This window comes from Panulirus ornatus, chromosome 57 (assembly GCF_036320965.1).
Source record: "Panulirus ornatus isolate Po-2019 chromosome 57, ASM3632096v1, whole genome shotgun sequence".
In the NCBI taxonomy this organism is placed as follows: Eukaryota; Metazoa; Arthropoda; class Malacostraca; order Decapoda; family Palinuridae; genus Panulirus; species Panulirus ornatus.
In genome coordinates this window covers 2,672,008-2,691,300 of record NC_092280.1, presented here as the reverse complement: position 1 = coordinate 2,691,300, position 19,293 = coordinate 2,672,008, and the positions used below count along the sequence as shown (strand labels likewise).

General features: G+C 44.0%; 2 protein-coding genes across 2 annotated transcripts in view; one reads left to right on the top strand and one right to left on the bottom strand.

The window, feature by feature from the left end:
- Nucleotides 1-19,293, bottom strand: part of NC2alpha (negative cofactor 2 alpha) — a 347,119-nt gene that overhangs the window by 240,101 nt on the left and 87,725 nt on the right. The window lies entirely within an intron of this gene.
- Nucleotides 1-19,293, top strand: part of LOC139766102 (nephrin-like) — a 199,501-nt gene that overhangs the window by 122,930 nt on the left and 57,278 nt on the right. The window contains exons 4-6 of the mRNA XM_071694263.1: nucleotides 12,924-13,103; nucleotides 17,873-18,025; nucleotides 18,400-18,579. Coding sequence (XP_071550364.1) covers nucleotides 12,924-13,103; nucleotides 17,873-18,025; nucleotides 18,400-18,579 — 513 coding nt within the window. The remainder of the gene's footprint in view (nucleotides 1-12,923; nucleotides 13,104-17,872; nucleotides 18,026-18,399; nucleotides 18,580-19,293) is intronic.

Genomic DNA, 19,293 nt, shown 5'->3' with positions numbered 1-19,293 from the left:
AACCGTTACGTTTATCTACTACGCTACACCCCATTCTTAAAGTGAGTCAATTATAGTTTATCCTTCCCTGTAACTCATTTATCCCCTTTCTTTACATTCTTTTATTTCTCTTTTCTTCCTCTTCTTTCTAAACATGTTTCGTGTTCGGTCTAACTCACGCCCTTGTCGTCCTTAAACTTTGATAACTTCAAGATCGTAGAAAACACTCACATAATGACCCCCTTCCATTAACAACACCAACTCCCACTACGTCTCGCCTTCCTTCCTTTCCATAAGTAATGTCATCTGCCAACCCTCCATTAGTAGGGTCAATTGGCCTACACACCCTAACCCCCCCCCCTTGCTTTGATAATTGGTCCACCAGCCTTTGCCATGCTAATTGGGTTACTTTCCTTCGCCTGTCTAATTGGCTTACTCCACCTTGCCTTGCTACTAACTTAACACAATTTTATTCCCCATTTTTTTTTCCAAACCCCTTTTCAACCTAACTCTCACTTCGGTAGCCGTATGGGATGGTCGTCCACTCTCACCACTTCACTTTTACTCTTCTTATTCTCCTTCTGCTCTCTCTCTCTCTCTCTCTCTCTCTCTCTCTCTCTCTCTCTCTCTCTCTCTCTCTCTCTCTCTCTCTCTCTCTCTCCATTCTTGCTCCCTTTTTTTTTTATCAATGTCCTCCCTTCCGTAGCCATGGACTTCGCGCGCGCCCCGCCTCACACCTCAGCGCACCTTAACCATTATCGGTTCCCCTCCTATCACTCCGCTGCAACCACTGTGGTGTGAATGAAACATTGTGCCACGGCTGGTTCTCCAAATATACGTCGACTCCCAGTTCTTTCCTCTTGACCGTGGTACTGGGTGACTCTCCTATCCTGGGGTGCATTGGGAGACCCTCTCCTGTCCTGTAGAACTTATCTCTCCATGTTTAAGAACTTGGGAGAGCCTATTGTTGTAATATCCAAGAATATATCGAACATTTCTCGTTCTTCCGCCTAGGAACATCTCGTACTCTCATATCCTTCGCTGCAGAGCGAGAGTGTCACCTCCTGACGCATAGGAACATATGACCAGCTTGCTAACATGGCAATACATCTTTCTATTTCCTGGACCAAAGGTGTCATACCAAATATTGGAATATCGGAAATGTTAAAAGTGTCAATAATGATAAGGTGGGCGAGAGATTACTTTTCAGAGTCCCTCTACGTGAGTCAAAGAGCGGTTGATCGGCACCTCAGCCATCAGAATGTAATTTACTCGTCTTGACATAATGTTGGCAGTATATCATCAGGTTTCGAACGCTTAGTCTACTTTGTCTGTTATTGCTATCCTGAAGGTCTTTACTGCCTATATATATATATATATATATATATATATATATATATATATATATATATATATATATATATATATATATATATATATGTAATCTAGGTTTGGACTGACTGACCAGTGGTTAAAGGGAAGACAAGTCACCCATGGACATCCACCGATCATTTAATTAAACCCTCATAATACCTGTGTGGCTCACGGGACGCCAGCTTACTGATGCTACCGGATCGATCCCCCGCAGACTGGGCTCTGAGGGAAGCGAGTGAACGTGAGACGGGTTCAGTACCGCAGCCTTTACCGATACCATACCATTGTCTTGGTAGATGCTGTATTCCCCATGTACCAAGGTATGGACAGATGGTGGTGTATATATATATATATATATATATATATATATATATATATATATATATATATATATATATAGAAAGGAGGGCAACGGAAACTCGAACAGTAGCCATTTGACAAGGTGAGGTGAGTTCGGAAGTCCTTGAGTCGATTTAATGTCCTCTGTCTTGACTGTGGCAGTAACACGACCCAACCTGATTATAATTTGCTGCTGATTGGCTCAGAAAAATGTATATATATATATATATATATATATATATATATATATATATATATATATATATATATATATATCACATAATGTCCTCCAAGAGTAAGACTCGAACCCAGGAACTTTTGCGTGGTTGTTGGGAACGCTAACCGCTCGGCTATGATCGTCCCAAATAGGGATATGATTATTCAGTTACAAGCGATCGAATACCCTTTGTCTCACATCCATGAGCAACGGGATCTAGACCAGTCAGATCCTATCAGGCTCACATTAAAGACGATCGTGCTCGAGCGGTTATCGTTCTCAGCTACCACTCAAATGTCCTGGGTTCGAGTCTTAGCTATTGGAGGACATTATATGTTCTATGAAAGTGCACGCTCATATGTACTATATTCCTATACAGATATATATATATATATATATATATATATATATATATATATATATATATATATATATATATATATATATGAGCTTGTGTGTTTATGGAACCTTGCATATGTGTGTTTATGTCTTTATGTTTACAAAAGTGCGACATCAAAGAATCAACAGATGATCAAAAGGTAAACTTTTTAGTAGAAATTTCAGCTACGTCCTTCGCAGAAACTGATGTAAAGATAGTGGTAGACATGTAGCCTAAGTTGTTATCTAGCAGTGATCATCAGGTATAATACAGGAGGAAAAAAAGACTGTTCAAATGGAGGGGTTTCAAGAACATGATATGAATCTAATGTTTTGAATGGACTCTGTGATCCGTTTCATGTTCCTTCCTCGCGAGAGAGCTTAGCCAGAAATGCTTTCACAGATGAATATAAAAATCCAAGACTAAATATTAAGGAAGAATGAATTTTTTAAAGTGAGTTTTGTTTGATGAAGCGAGCTGACAGCGCGAGGATGGAGGCAATAGAGAGGAGATGCTGGACTGACGTGAGATAGATAAAGTGATGCATTGCTCTGGAGATGAAGCTGTCAAGATGGGACACTGTAAGCTACCGAGATGGATAGAAGAGGAGGTGAATATGGAGCGAGATGAATAGGGAGGCATATGAACTTCGGAGCTAGGTGGACAGGCGGGTTGGCGAAGAGGGAAGTGAATAGGTAATGTAGTGAAGACGGAAGGTAATAAGGAGATAGATGCTATAGTTATACTCGACATATGTCTTCTAATGTGTCAATAGAAGCGATGCGCTGTGGGAAGTCCTGTGATACGCCATTTGAAACAGCGAAACCCGGTTCATTCATGATTAATGGCGCCTTGAAACCTGGTCCAGTAATATAACGTATAGAGTCTCAAACCCAAGTTCAATAATGTACAAACCCTCTATAGAATATATCATATAGTTATACCATAGACGTATATCATATCACAATATCATAGAGGTATATCATATCGCTATATAATGTGCGTCTACAAGACATCGAAATTAATGATTCTCATTTAATAGTTTGTAGATCTTGTTAATGATAATGAGACGAGAAGGCCAAATGACGACGGAGTGATTAACTTTGACATTTATAAGAACAGTTAGCGAGTCTCCAAGTGTTATGGAGAACAAGGAAGAACACCTTCGTCTCTCTCTCTCTCTCTCTCTCTCTCTCTCTCTCTCTCTCTCTCTCTCTCTCTCTCTCTCTCTCTTCTCTCCCTCCACTCTTATCTACCCTACCCAAAAACACAGAACATCATGAACGGGTGCGATGCAAGTCAACTCACGCATGGCAGAACTATGCATAATGCAATGACACCCGCGTGTATGTCCACAACCAGATGGACGAAGCTTTTCCTGAGAGAGAGATCAGCGGGTACTGGCGTGACAAGAAATGGTGAGGACTTATCACACACACACACACACACACACACACACACACACACACACACACACGATAACTTCGCTACTGGGATACGTGTTCGGACCAATCTGTGTACTCACGAGAGCAACTCGCTTTCGCAAAGGAAACTTTGTGATACATTTTTCTCCTCCTTCCCTCCCCATCCCACACACTCCCCCACCTCTGCAAGAAGTTGTACACAGTGGTGAAAGGAAAGGAAGAACGGGAAAACTTCCTGGCAAACTTGTTTAGTGGAAAGACTCGCGAGGTGTAGACAGGGAAGGGAGTAAAGTCGCCTCTACTGACAGTGGGTCTGTCACGACGGGAAGGCGCGGGAATTGACGGGTTTGGGGCGCCCTGAGGAGGAGGACGGGTTGGTGTGACCAGTGAGAGAGAGAGAGAGAGAGAGAGAGAGAGAGAGAGAGAGAGAGAGAGAGAGAGAGAGAGAGAGAGAGAGAGAGAGAGAGAGGTGGTGCAACAAGCAAGTCAACCAAGGAAGAAGACGATATCTTTTCATATAAGCTATGGACAACATCACAGTCAGGTCAAACACACATACACACAGATACACACATCATCATTATTATTAGCAAACACAACAGCAGCTCAGGAGGGAACACATGTAAACGTGGATCAGGAGGAGTGAACGGTGGCCACCTTGGACCAGTGTCGTGTGTGGCAATTGGCAAAGACAATCATTTTTCCAGGTTACATTACTAGATTATAATGGCTCATCTTTTCTTAAGATATATTCGACTATGCTTAAACTCGTAGCAAAGTATATATATATATATATATATATATATATATATATATATATATATATATATATATATATATATATATATATATATACTATCCCTGGGGATAGGGGAGAAAGAATACTTCCCACGTATTCCCTGCGTGTCGTAGAAGGCGACTAAAAGGTAAGGGAGCGGGTGGCTGGAAATCCTCCCCTCTCGTTTTTTTTTTTTCTTTAGTTTTCCAAAAAAGGAACAGAGAAGGGGGCCAGGTGAGGATATTTTATAGAGAACACTAAGGTATTCTTTTTCTTGTGCAACATTGAAGCTGGAAAGTATCCGTGTGTGTGTGTATAGTGTGTTCATGACCTTCGTGTTGATGTATGTGATGCTGGGAGTATGAAGCCCTAGTGATGGTGTTGCTAGCTTGTCATTCGGTGTTGCGGGAGATGACGGGTTGGTGTGCCTGACTGACCGAGGTTTTAAGAGAGGTTTTAAGAGGGTGGCGGTGGATCTCTGAGGTGATGCAGACATTGTGTTATAAATGAGCTCATGTTTTCATGGGGTGATGTCTTGGTACACCTGGCTAACTATTATTTACATACCAACAATAACAACAGCAAGTGAGGTATTGCATATCACAGGCTAATTATGCAAATGATATTGTTTTACAATTTTTTTTTCCAGCAGTTGTGTTTACTCAAACTGTACCTCTCTACGCAACTCATAACTTTCTATAACATTAAAAAGAAGAACAACTCCAATTCAATTTGCATTGATAGATCGATTTGCTATACTTCTATAACTATAGCTATTTGCTATTGCAACATATACTGTAGTTATTTTCTCTCTGTTTTCTCTCCTATGATCCTGAAATTGGACGTGGAGGACAATGGGAGAATGTCTACATTACAAACGTTGTCCAATTTCAGTTCTAAAGTTACAGTACCTTTATAAACTGTAGACTGCCCACCTTATAGAGGCACATCTCAACCCTGTAGAATGTCTACATTAAAGAAATACCTTTCTAAACCTGTAGAATATTCCTGGTACAAACCTTCGCCTCTGAAACCTTCGCCACACAGAGCACCCGGGCCAAATTTACTGTACTGGACATAAATCTGTTCCAGGCAAGCAATAAAATGGACTGCATTTCTGGCATTTTAGAGAACTTGCTTTTAACTTACTTGCCAAGAAATGACCAGGCTACGAGACGTATTGGTTCAGGGAATCTCGATATTTTGATCATCTAAATATATGTGAATGAATTGTGGAAGGGATAATGTCTGGGTCACTTTTAAAACTCCCATTAGAAAGTATATTGTCTCGGGTTCGATACTCGGGGCTGGTGGATGGTGTGCAGTCTACCTAGCTGTTCTTCCTCACTCTGGTTGGTAGATGACCAACTTGGGATGGGTAAAACACCACAGCTGTGACGACGGTACGACCCTTGAGCATGACGGTACGACCCTTGAGCACGACGGTACGACCCTTGAGCATGACGGTACGACCCTTGAACACGACGGTACGACCCTTGAGCATGACGGTACGACCCTTGAGCATGACGGTACGACCCTTGAGCACGACGGTACGACCCTTGAGCATGACGGTACGACCCTTGAGCATGACGGTTCGACCCTTGAGGGCGACGGTACGACTCTTGAACACGACGGTACGACGCTTGAACACGACGACACGACGCTTGAACACGACAGTACGACTCTTGGGTACGACGGTACGACCCTTAAATACAACGGTACGACCCTGGATCTCAATGGTACGACCCTTGAGCACGAAGGTACGACCCTTGAGCCCGACGGCACGACTCTTGAACACGACGATACGACCCTTGAACACATCGTGCTGAAGGGTCGTACCGTCGTCGTGCTCAAGGCCCTAAAGAAATATGAATACAGATGTTAACAACATCAGTAAGAATGAACAAGAGAACACTTGTTTTCTACGCCAATTACTCCACCTGGGTCGTGGGGAACCACACTTCTTGATCGAAATTTGGGACGAACGTCTGCAAGAAAACGGATAGTCGCCAGATGGCTGTGTGTGTGCGTGTGTGTGTGTGTGTGTGTCCACACCATCTCTCTTTTTCTTCCCTGACTGGATGGTTTCCAGGGCATGGGGGGGGGGGGGGGGGGTAGGGCGCCCATCCATCACCTTCCCCTCTCTGACACGTCCCCCCCCGGGGATGCCCCCAGGAGCCTCGTACCATCTTTCTCTATTTGCTCGTGAACAACGATCATACTTGAACGATCCATCTATGTTTACAGCCCCTGGCAACTCCCTCCATTGTTTACTATCGCTGGGGAAATTCCTGGGGTGCTGTTGGCAGGGTCTGGGGTGTTGTTGGCAGAGTCTGGGGTGTTGTTGGCAGAGTCTGGGGTGTTGTTGGCAGAGTCTGGGGTGTTGTTGGCAGAGTCTGGGGTGTTGTTGGCAGAGTCTGGGGTGTTGTTGGCAGAGTCTGGGGTGTTGTTGGCAGGTCTAGGGGTGTTGTTGGTAGGGTCTGGGGTGTGTGGTTGTCAGATCCTGAGGTGTGGTTGGCAGGGTCGGGTGGGTGGTGTCTGGTTGTCATCACAACAACCTCCGTGGTTGTCATAACCTCTACATCAGCACCACTGTAAACAACCTCTACCTCAGCACCACTGTAAACAACCTCTACCTCAGCACCACTGTAAACAACCTCTACATCAGCACCACTGTAAACAACCTCTACATCAGCACCACTGTAAACAACCTCTACATCAGCACCACTGTAAACAACCTCTACATCAGCACCACTGTAAACAACCTCTACATCAGCACCACTGTAAACAACCCTGTTATTAAGAGCTTCCATGTAAACAATCTGTCCGGGAAACATTTTTCGTAGACTCGTATTACATATATATGACGACAGGTTATTACCTCTCAAGTTTATTTCCCTGCAAAGCTGAGAAGTAAATTGTTTATTCGTGCAAGGGATGTTTTCCAGTGCCTTGAGGGGGGGGGGGGGATGACCTTCCCTCTAGCTGCGAAATTGTTTGCCTCTCTTCCGGTTCTCTATGTCTCGTTCTTCTATAGAAAGTCGTTCTATTGTCTCCATATCCCAAACTTACTGGTGGTGGGAAGGATTAATTGTCCACTCTTGATTGTTTCACAATTTTTGAACCATATCTCATTCTCTGTCTGTCCCCCCCCCTTTCTCTCTCTCTCTCTCTCTCTCTCTCTCTGGCTCTCTCTCTCTCTCTCTCCCTCTCCCTCTTCCTCTCTGTCTCTCTCTGCTTCCTCCTGTGTGTCTCACTGTCTCTGTTTCATCTTTTCCTCTCCATTCCTTCCTCTTTCTCTTCCTGACTCATCTCTCCCTCCTGCCCCCAGGATCCCATTGTAAGGGGCTCAACCAGCGCCTGGGAGTCAGCCACGTCCTTCTTCTTCTCCCCCTCCCCCCAACACCTCTCCTCTCACTCAGGACTCCTCTCTCCTTCTCTTCCTCTCTCTCTCTCTCCCCTCTCAGCTCATCCTGAAGCAGTACAGCAGAAGGTAACAGACTGACGCCCTCACAGACTCGTGTCTGTGTGTCAGGGCGCCAGCCATAACCGCAACTTTTCACACAATTCTAATTCCGTCCAGCGTTACCTGCTGCTGGGAATTATTCATAGCTTAATCATTCCCAGCAACTTTCTCAGTAGCGTAAGGTTCTTTATGACCCTCTTCTAGCGGGTCTAAGATGCCTTATGACCCTTATAAGTGATCTTAAGACAATTTACGACCCTTCTTAGGGAGATAGGACACCTTACGACCCTTCTCAGTGAACTACAACGCCTTACGACTCTACAACACCTTACGACCCTTCTCAGAAAACTACGACGCATTACGACCCTTCTCAGAGAACTACGACACCTCACGACCCTTCTCAGAAAACTACGACACCTTACGACCATTCTCAAAGAACTACGACACCTCACGACCCTTCTCAGAGAACTACGACACATTACGACCCTTCTCAGAGAACTACGACACCTCACGACCCTTCTCAAAGAACTACGACACCTCACGACCCTTCTCAGAGAACTACGACACCTCACGACCCTTCTCAGAGAACTACGACACATTACGACCATTCTCAGAGAACTACGACACCTCACGACCCTTCTCAAAGAACTACGACACCTCACGACCCTTCTCAGAGAACTACGACACCTCACGACCCTTCTCAGAAAACTACGACACCTTACGACTCTACGACACCTCACGACCCTTCTCAGAGAACTACGACACCTTACGACCCTTCTAATACAAGTGTCGTTCATTACACTCCCTGGAGGGTAGACATGGCAGGGGGAAAAACATTGTCCTGACGTAATTCTCCCTTCCAAATTCCCTGCAGAAACATCTGGCTTCTGTCCGTTGCAGGGGAGGACTGGCTGCTCCTCACTACCTCCGACAAGGGGGGTGTCGGGACGTCGAAACCCCCCTTCGTGTCTCTGTAGGGCTGACAGCATGGCCCCCAACCCAGCCTCTAAGCCCTTGCGAGACCCAGGTTAAAATTGGATTGTAGAGAGCACAATGACTCCCTCCCTTTGCCTCGGAGAGGAGCCAATAGTCTGGCTAATATATCTGTGTGGGTTGAGGATGAGGGGGACTCAGGCTTCGCAAGGTCTCAACTGACGGAGGTCTGAGTTCGCTGTGGGTCTTCTTACTTCGGCAGGAGTGACCTGAGGGAGGTTGCCAGCCCGGTCTCGACTAGGTGTCAACCAGGAGCTAGGGAGAAGCTCTAGGGGTGAGGACCCACCCACAGTGATTCGAACCCGTGTACTGAGGGAGTGAAACATACAACCTGATTAAGGGAAATTAGGTTAATTATGGCATATCTGGGGGGATCAAAGGTGTTTACAACCCTGGGGCAATAAGACCTCACAACATCTCTTAATGAGAGAGAAATAAGGTAATTAACAACATCTGCAAAATAGAATTCCTTACTACCCTTTATAAGGAAGTTATGGTTGTTGAAAACCCTTAGGGAAATAAGGTACCTCTTCACCCTTTTAAGGGAAATAACGTCATTAATAACCCTAAGGAAACAAGGCTCTTTATGGCCCTTCTAAGGGAAATAAGGCTACATAAAACCCTTTTAAGGGAATAAACAACCCTTGAGAATAAGGTCCAACATTTCCACACGATCCTCTTAAAGGATATATAACTTCTCACAACCCTTACTTATAATAACCCTTGTAAAGGAAATAAGTCTCCAGTACAACCCTTGTGAGCGCACATAAGAATGTGTTGAGAAACTGGAGTCATGTAATATCTGGTGAGTGGATATTCATGTTTAAGATTTAGTAATAGAGGAACTGTTGTCTGTGTGTTACAGTGAGATGTGAGTGTCGCTCGGGATGTTACAGCCGAGGACTAGGTGATGCACCACCCTGTAAGAGAGAGAGAGAGAGAGAGAGAGAGAGAGAGAGAGAGAGAGAGAGAGAGAGAGAGAGAGAGAGAGTGAGCTTAATATCTAGCCATAGCGTCGACGGATCATCAAAAGCACAAGAGGAACAGCAGACGAAAAGCAAAAAATATTTCTAATTGATAATCAGGTAATTAGCGTGTTGGTAATTAGCTTGTTAGCCCAGAAGTGGGACGCGCTCATGTCCCGTTTTCTATGCTGTTTTTTAATTCTTTCTGGCAGGAGAGAATGATGAAGATGATACACCATGGAGAAGGTGTCGAAGGGAATCTAGAGGTGTGGGAAGTGATCATGTCATTTAATTCCATTTTCAATGAAATTAGAACTTGGTGAGCGGGTTCCCTGAGTTGAGCTTGGACATGTGAACCCACTGGTTGTAGTTAAGACCAGTCATTACAGAACTTATTACATAACACTGCTGAGAGATATGCCTTGTTATCTATCAGTAACTCTCGCTGGATCTATCACAATCTCTCAGTGTATTTATCTATGTGTGTAAGTATGAATGTACATGAATATGTATACATCTTTTGCTCTATATATACTTGAATGCATACATGCATGAAGGTGTATATACTTGTGTGTATGTATGCATCGAGATGTATATGTACCATAATACCTGTATAGGTATGTCTGACTGTCTGTCTGTCTGTCTGTCTCCATACATGTATATATATATATATATATATATATGTATGTATGTATGTATGTATGTATGTATATATATATATATGTATGTAAGTGTAGTGTTTTTCCATATGTCTGGTTAGTTATGAAATTACCTATTTGCACTGTAAGGGAGGGAGTTTTACACTCGTAGGGCCTCATCCCTTAGATTTTTCGCGTGGAACTTTTTATATATATATATATATATATATATATATATATATATATATATATCCAAGACCTCCTTTCTCAAAGCTTTCATATACATGTTTGTGTGTTATCAAAATCATTTCTAAGAGAAAAATTCGAGCAATAATATTCCTTGTAACACAACTCAGTTTAATGTCTTGTTATCAAATATAAATTCTGAAGTTTTGCTGTGGGGAGGAGGCTGGTATTGACGTCCGTGTCAAAGGGACATAAATCACCTCAGCTCCTTACCGATGAGAGTTACGAACGATAGAATGGGAGTTTCAACCTAAAAATGATGTTATTTTCTTCTGTGTGTGTTTTTGCACACTAATCCGGATGGAAATGTATTTTTACACTTAGGGGTGTTTGGAGGGGGTGGGGGAGGAGGGAAAATACTACGGATGCTGGATTTATTTGTACGAAAAACAGACCAAATGGAATGGAAAAAAAATTCTCAGCATTTTCCCCAGTATTTCTATTAATTTTCCCTTCCATTAAACACGACAGAAAAAGACCTCAAATATAAATACGATCGAATACGAAAACTGTACCGAAAACATGGCAGTGACACGTGATGCAATGTTGGGATACGAACTGGGATCAAAAATATCATTCGAAAATCACTGCCACGAATTGTGAAATAATGGATGAAAAATTACATTGGTCGGGAAGTGATCAATACAGATGGTGTTTCAGAGGAAGTGATCAATACAGATGGTGTTACAGAGGAAGTGATCAATACAGATGGTGTTACAGAAGACACGATCAATACAGATGGTGTTGCAGAGGAAGTGATCAATACAGATGGTGATTCAGAGGAAGTGATCAATACAGATGATGTTACAAAGGAAGTAATCAATACAGATGGTGTTACAGAGGAAGTGATCAATACAGATGATGTTACAGAGGAAGTGATCAATACAGATGGTGTTACAGAGGAAGTGATCAATACAGATGGTGTTACAGAAGACACGATCAATACAGATGGTGTTGCAGAGGAAGTGATCAATACAGATGGTGATTCAGAGGAAGTGATCAATACAGATGATGTTACAAAGGAAGTAATCAATACAGATGGTGTTACAGAGGAAGTGATCAATACAGACAGTGTTTCAGAGGAAGTGATCAACACAGATGGTGTTTCAGAGGATTCGATCAATACAGATGGTGTTACAGAAGACGTGATCAATACAGATGGTGTTACAGAAGAAGCGATCAATACAGATGGTGTTTCAGAGTAAGCGATCAATACAGATGGTGTTACAGAGGAAGTGATCAATACAGATGGTGTTACAGAGAAAGTGATCAATACAGATGGTGTTACAGAGGAAGTGATCAATGCAGATGGTGTTACAGAAGACGCGATCAATACAGATGGTGTCTCAGAGTAAGCGATCAATACAGATGGTGTCTCAGAGTAAGCGATCAATACAGATGGTGTTACAGAGGACGCGATCAATACAGATGGTGTAACAGAAGACTCTTACAGCACTACGAATCCTTAAATGATCAAGGGAGTTGACAGGGTACAGAAATTACATGATACATAAGACGTCATTGGGCTGTAAGATGTTGAATAGGGCCATGTCGTTAAGGGTCAATTTCATGACGAAAGAGGACGTTTAATTAGGATTCATCCAACTCATTAATGAACCACATTATAGATAGGTCTTATGTACTAATGTAATAAGATCAATTTTCTATGATACTTGTTCAGTGTCTATTATGATCTGTAGATTACTCCACAGGAAACCTGATCAACTTGACTGTTTTGTGTTGCACTGGAAACTGTTTGGAGCAGATGGGTTTTTCTCTCTCTCTTGTATCACTCACCAGCTGTCACCAGCTGTCATACACTAACCTCCACCAGCTGCCCCATCCCCACCAGCTATGTCCAGCTACCCTACCTAATCCTACCAGCTGCGCCAGCTACCACTATACCCCTACCAGCTACCTAAGCCCCACCAGCTGCCCCACGCCACCACCTGTCTCCAGCTGCACCAACCACACCAGCTGTACCAGCTGCCACAGTACCCACCCATACCATCTTCCCCATCACCCCTAGTTACCCCACTCCACACCAGCTGTGCCCAGCTGCCCCCACCCCACCATCTGCACCAGCAGGTGGTGTCATCAGTAACGACAGGTGGTTGTGCCTCAGGGTTCGAGCGCGGGGTGCCAGGTTATCCTCGCTACGCGTACTCAGGTGACCCAGCTTTGGGCCAGCACCATCTGCTCATCAGCTCCGTCACCATCACTGAGGACGGCGAGTACCAGTGTCAAGTGGGCCCCACCGACACCAACCCCCCCATCTGGGCCGCTGCCAACGTCACTGTCCTGGGTGAGTGGGGCCAGGGAGACCAGCAGTGCCAGGGAGACCAGCAGTGCCAGGGAGAGGGACAGTGCCAGGGAGAGTACCAGTGCTAGGCAGAGGGACAGGGAGAGGGACAGCGCCAGGGTGAGTACCAGTGCTAGGCAGAGGGCCAGGGAGAGTACCAGTGCTAGGAAGAGCAGCAGTGCCAGGGAGAGTACCAGTGCTAGGGAGAACAGCAGTGCCAGGGAGAGTACCAGTGCTAGGGAGAACAGCAGTGCCAGGGAGAGCAGCGGTACCAGAGAGAACAGTAGTGCTAGGGAGAGGTACAGTGCTAGGGAGAGTACCAGTGCTAGGGAGAGGGCAGGGAGAGTAGCAGTGCTATAGAGAGCAGCAGTGCCAGGGAGAGGGACAGTGCCAGGGAGAGCAGGTAGAGTACCAGTGTTAAGGAGGGGGATAGGCAGAGAGCCAGGGAGAGTACCTGAGATAGAGAGAGTTCCAGGGAGAGTGCCAGTTTCAGATAGAGAGCTAGGAAGAGGGTCAGTATTAGGGAGAGGGCAGGGAGAGTAGCAGTGCTAGTGAGAGGCCAGGGAGAGTAGCAGTGCTAGGGAGAAGAGCAGGGGGAATGAGGGAGTGTACTTGCACCACACTGGTGCAAGAGACATCAGCTCACCCAGGGAGCAGACAATATGTGAATACAGCAATTCCTTATGTCTCTGTCTCTTTCAACTAAGGTAAGGAAGTGAAAACCTGATGAATGTTGTTAGTAATAGGTATAAGAATTGGTAATTGGCAGTAGATTAGCATTAAGTTGGTACTATACTGACCTTAAATTGGGACAACATTAACACATGATTAGCACTGAATTGGGATTACAATACCAATGTATTAGGACTACAATACTTCTAAATTGGGACTACAACACCAATGAATTAGGACTACAATACCTCTAAATTGGCATTATATTGTTATCAAAGTGGCACCATACCAGCCCTAAATTGGCACTATATGAAAACTAAATTGGCCCAATAGCACTACGTTACAGTTACATAGATTGGCTCTAAATGGGCAGCACATTAGCACTGAATTGGCAACACACATCCACCAAATGGGCACTGAAATTTCACTAGATTTCCAATTACATCAGTAACAAATCACTGTCATATTAACATCAAATTGGTACTACATAATCCTCAAAGTGTTGCTTGATTACCCAGAAAACCTTTCTCACAGATGATAGTCTCAAATATGAATTCTTAAGTCAATGTAGCGAGCAGAAACACACCTTTAGTTGCAGGAACGAATGGTGAAAAATGTTCCAAAGCATTTGAAATGTCTGGGACCTCGACTTCAAATCTTGTAATTAGGAAGTTCTGCTTGCCAGCAGGTGTACAAGATTTGCATAAGACCCCGTATGCAAATGTGAGTCAGTGTGGATCATCGTGTGCATTGGAGTACAAATCTGATCATCCTACTTTAAGCTTAGCAGACGACCGACTGTAGAAAGATACTCCATACAGTAAACATATGGCTAATACAGACATCTAAGCAGTCATCCTAAAGCAAGTATTGCTGGCTATTCACATACGTAGACTAAACTAGAGGGGATATACTAACATTCTATATAGCTATGGGCTAGTTAAACCTTTCATGAGTTAGATAGAACCTTTTTTCCAGAAAGGCAAAGGTGTACTAGATATGACTCTTTTCTTTTTTTTTTAGGCGCCAAGAATATTTCCTATGCGAAGCTTGGGTCTCCTATTGATTGAATGGGGGAATCTAGAGTGAGAAGGGTGAGAGAGAGGGAGGGAGAGATCGAGAGAGAGAGAGAGAGAGAGAGAGAGAGAGAGAGAGAGAGAGAGAGAGAGAGAGAGAGAGAGAGAGAGAAGGAACGAAACGTAATTGGCCCCCATCCACACCAAGCCTCTCGCACCACGTTCGCCAAGGGTGTGACTCCAGTAAATTGGGCGAGAGAGAGAGAGAGAGAGAGAGAGAGAGAGAGAGAGAGAGAGAGAGAGAGAGAGAGAGAGAGAGAGAGAGAGAGAGAGAACCTGCAAACTATATCATGTCATCTGTTCGGGTCTCTTGTTTGCTCAGCGACCTATGTGTTCCTATAGACATTAGGGACCCAGGATCGATCACCCACGATATGGCTGGTATCATAACACCCTTCACCACAGCATCACCACAGCAGCTGCCTAAAACGAGCGCTACATAGACTTTAAAACTCAAAAACATTCAGTACATAACGAAATTGTGAGGAGGATTTTAGGGGGAGTGACTGGTTCTGTGTCCAGTGTAGGGAGGCAGACATTGAACCACTTGATTTTAAATTAGATTCTGTAAAACAGATTCAGTATTACAGTTCGTTATCTTGCTATGTTTTAGTAAATATCTCTCAAGAGTTTCATCAATAGGTCCTAATTTGAGACGTTATGTGTATTTTCCTCATCTAAGTGAAAAAGGTTTTAGTTTATAGTATCTAAGACCTTTATCAAACAAGTATATAGTGTCGATTTGCAAAAGACATTTCAACAAAGACTTAATAGAATATTTGCGGTTATTTTAATAATAAAACGTTACTCAAAGTCTCATATACCAAACTCAACCTTTTTTGATAATGGTTATGAAACAACCAATCCAAAGTATAATCCCTCGTCTTAACACCCTAATAACCCGAAAACAAAGGATCATTACCCCTTTTGAATCATCTTAAGTAATCTAAACCTTTCTTGTCATTTCTCATATGGATCATATATCAGATTTTGCGAGACAGTGGTGTGGGCAGTTCCAGGGACGACAGTTCGTTTCAACGATCCAGTATTATCTATACCACTTGTACCTCAGCTGGGATTTCCAGGCTGAGGACGTCCAGTATTTCGTGTGTGTAATCTCTGTTATTGGTTAGGGATGTTCGCCACATCTTACCATCTCGGCAGATGTGATAATTCTACCTGAAATCGAAGGAACGCCAACCATCTTGTTTTGTGGGTTAAGTCAGGTACGGTTTATATATATATATATATATATATATATATATATATATATATATATATATATATATATATATATATATTTTCTTTCTTTTTCTTTCAAACTATTCGCCATTTCCCGCATTAGCGAGGTAGCATTAAGAACAGAGGACTGGGCCTTGAGGGAATACCCTCACCTGGCCCAATTCTCTGTTCCTTCTTTTGGAAAATTAAAAAAAAAAAAAAAAAAAAAAAAAAAAAAAAAAAAAAAACGAGAGGGGAGGATTTCCAGCCCCCCGCTCCCTCCCCTTTTAGTCGCCTTCTACGACACGCAGGGAATACGTGGGAAGTATTCTTTCTCCCCTATCCCCAGGGATATATATATATATATATATATATATATATATATATATATATATATATATATATATATATATATATATATATATATATATATATATATATATTATCCCTGGGGATAGGGGATTAAGAATACATCCCACGTATTCCCTGCGTGTCGTAGAAGGCGACTAAAAGGGGAGGGAGCGGGGGGCTGGAAATCCTCCCCTCTCTCTTTCTTTTTTTTTTTTTTCCAAAAGAAGGAACAGAGGGGGCCAGTTGAGGATATTCCAAAAAAGGCCCAGTCCTCTGTTCTTAACGCTACCTCGCTATCGCGGGAAATGGCGAATAGTATGAAAATATATATATATATATATATATATATATATATATATATATATATATATATATATATATATATATGTATATATATAATGTGTGTGCATCGCATCTATGTAATATGCAAACACATATACAAGTACATACGCATATATCAGTCTACATGGATAACTCTAAACCAAATATCAATACATCAACTGGGATAAAAACAAACTACAGGAAGCACATGCCAGTAAATACCAAGTGTAAATGTTTAGTGTTGTCCTATTCTCCCAACTTAGCTAATCTAAGACATGTTAAAAAAAACATTGCTTTTAATGTTGCTTTCCAGTACAATAACACAAACAGTAAGACCTTAATAAATTGCAGGTCAAATCATGCAACAATTGGTAGTGTTTACGTCGTCAAATGCAAGGCATGTAAAGATATTCATACAGGCCAGACAGGTAAAACTGTAACGGAGAGGTGTTATTGGCACCGTCATGCAGTACGCAGGGATGACCACAAAAATGCGATCGCTAAACATTGCCATGAAAATGATCACCCTGGCCATAGATCTTGAAAATCCCGTTATTCTATACCCCTCTGCTGATTATGCCACACGCAACTTCACTGAATCTGTCTTAATTGCTAATACTAAGAACTTTAATTTGTCCCCAAGCAATTTTAAAGCCCATCCAAGCATTGACCAAATCATTATGAGAGAATTGACTAAACATGAAAACAAACAAAAAAAAGTTGTTCAAGACACACCCAGCTACCAAGGTCAACCCCCGCCACGTGACCCCCTTAATCACTCTCCCTTACAACGGTTACTGCCAGACAAAGCGGACAGTGGTTGGTCTGTACAGATTGGTGCTGGACGGCGGGACTCAAGTGTGATGTTGGGATTTAAATAACTTTGTTAAGTACTGGCACCTGATGATCAGGTGGATTGTCTCCACGAAACATGTCGTGCCACATGTATAGAAAAATTACATGTTAAATATAATTGTATGAACCCCTACTGAAGTGCGATTTTACCTTCATATATATATATATATATATATATATATATATATATATATATATATATATATATATATATATATATATATATATATAATGTGAACCTGTGGCAGTGAGCCCATGTACCTTCTCCTCCTGTAGTGGCACCGCGAAGTGTGGAGTTCTCCGGGTGGCGGGACGGCTCTGTGGTGGAGGTGGTGGCCGGGTCCTCCTTGACCCTGGAGTGTGTGGTGAAGCACGCCAGACCTGCGCCCTCCGTCTGGTGGTACAAGGACGGCATCCAGCTGGACCAGGGTGAGTGGCACTTGGTATACCTGGGGTATGGGGATGTCCTCTAGGTTAGTGGAACAGGTAGGTACCTGGTTTATATGAAGTACAAGGCCTACGTAGCCTCCAGGTGAGTGGTATATACAGGTACTGGTGTGTATGTGGTACAAGGACGACCCCCAGGTGAGCGGTACATGCAGGTACTTTGGCTATTCTGATATAAAGACATCCTCTCCAAGTGGATACAAGGACTAGGGTACAGTGAGGTACCTGGAGTATTGATCATACAGTCACACTCTTCTGTGGGTGAAGGTTATTGACACTAACTGCTGGTCTCCATCCCTGTGGGATTGGCGGGGGGACAGATCTCCAACACTAACTGTTGTTCTCCACCACGGCAGGGCTGGTGGAGGAGTCGGTGGAGGCGTCCACAGAGCCCAGGAGGTGGAACGCCAGGAGTCGGCTGTTGGTGAGGGCGTCAGCGGAGGATGACGGGAAGTTGTACACATGCGAGGCTGACCACCCAGCCCTGAGGTCTACCCACGCCCCTCTCCTGGCCTCCATCACCCTCTCCGTCCTCCGTGAGTACCCCCACCTCCATCTTGCTGGCCTCCATCACCCTCTCCGTCCTCCGTGAGTACCCCCACCTCCATCTTGCTGGCCTCCATCACCCCCTCCGTCCTCCGTGAGTACCCCCACCTCCATCTTGCTGGCCTCCATCACCCTCTCCGTCCTCCGTGAGTACCCCCACCTCCATCTTGTTGGTCTCCATCACCCTCTCCGTCCTCCGTGAGTACCCCCACCTCCCTCTAACCGCTCCTGTAAAGAGGTCACTCCATCCTGTCTGTCTTCACTCTCTCTGTCCCTCTCAAGTACTACTTCGTCTGGCAACAGGAAGGCGCTTTTGACCCTCCAGTGGCTCTCCGTCTCTCTCTCTTTCTCTCCATCCTCTTTGAGATACAGTCACTCCCACTCCCTCTACCCTGCAAGAACCTCCTTCCCTCCATCTAGCCTCCATCCCTCTGTCCATATCACCATCAACTCTTCCAACACTACCCCATCATCACAGTGTCTCAGTCTCTCTCTCTACAGCCGACCGATCCTCGTAGATGACACAGGTTCGAAGACTGGAGCTACCGTGTTCCCCTCCGCCGCTGGTACACAACACGGCCATAGCTGCGGCTCTGCCATGTATTGAATCGTATGAGAGAAAACTTCCTGCATGTACTGACTCCCCAGCAGCGGTGGTACGTCGCCTCACGCGCCCCTCCACCACGCGTCGAGCAAGACGGAGG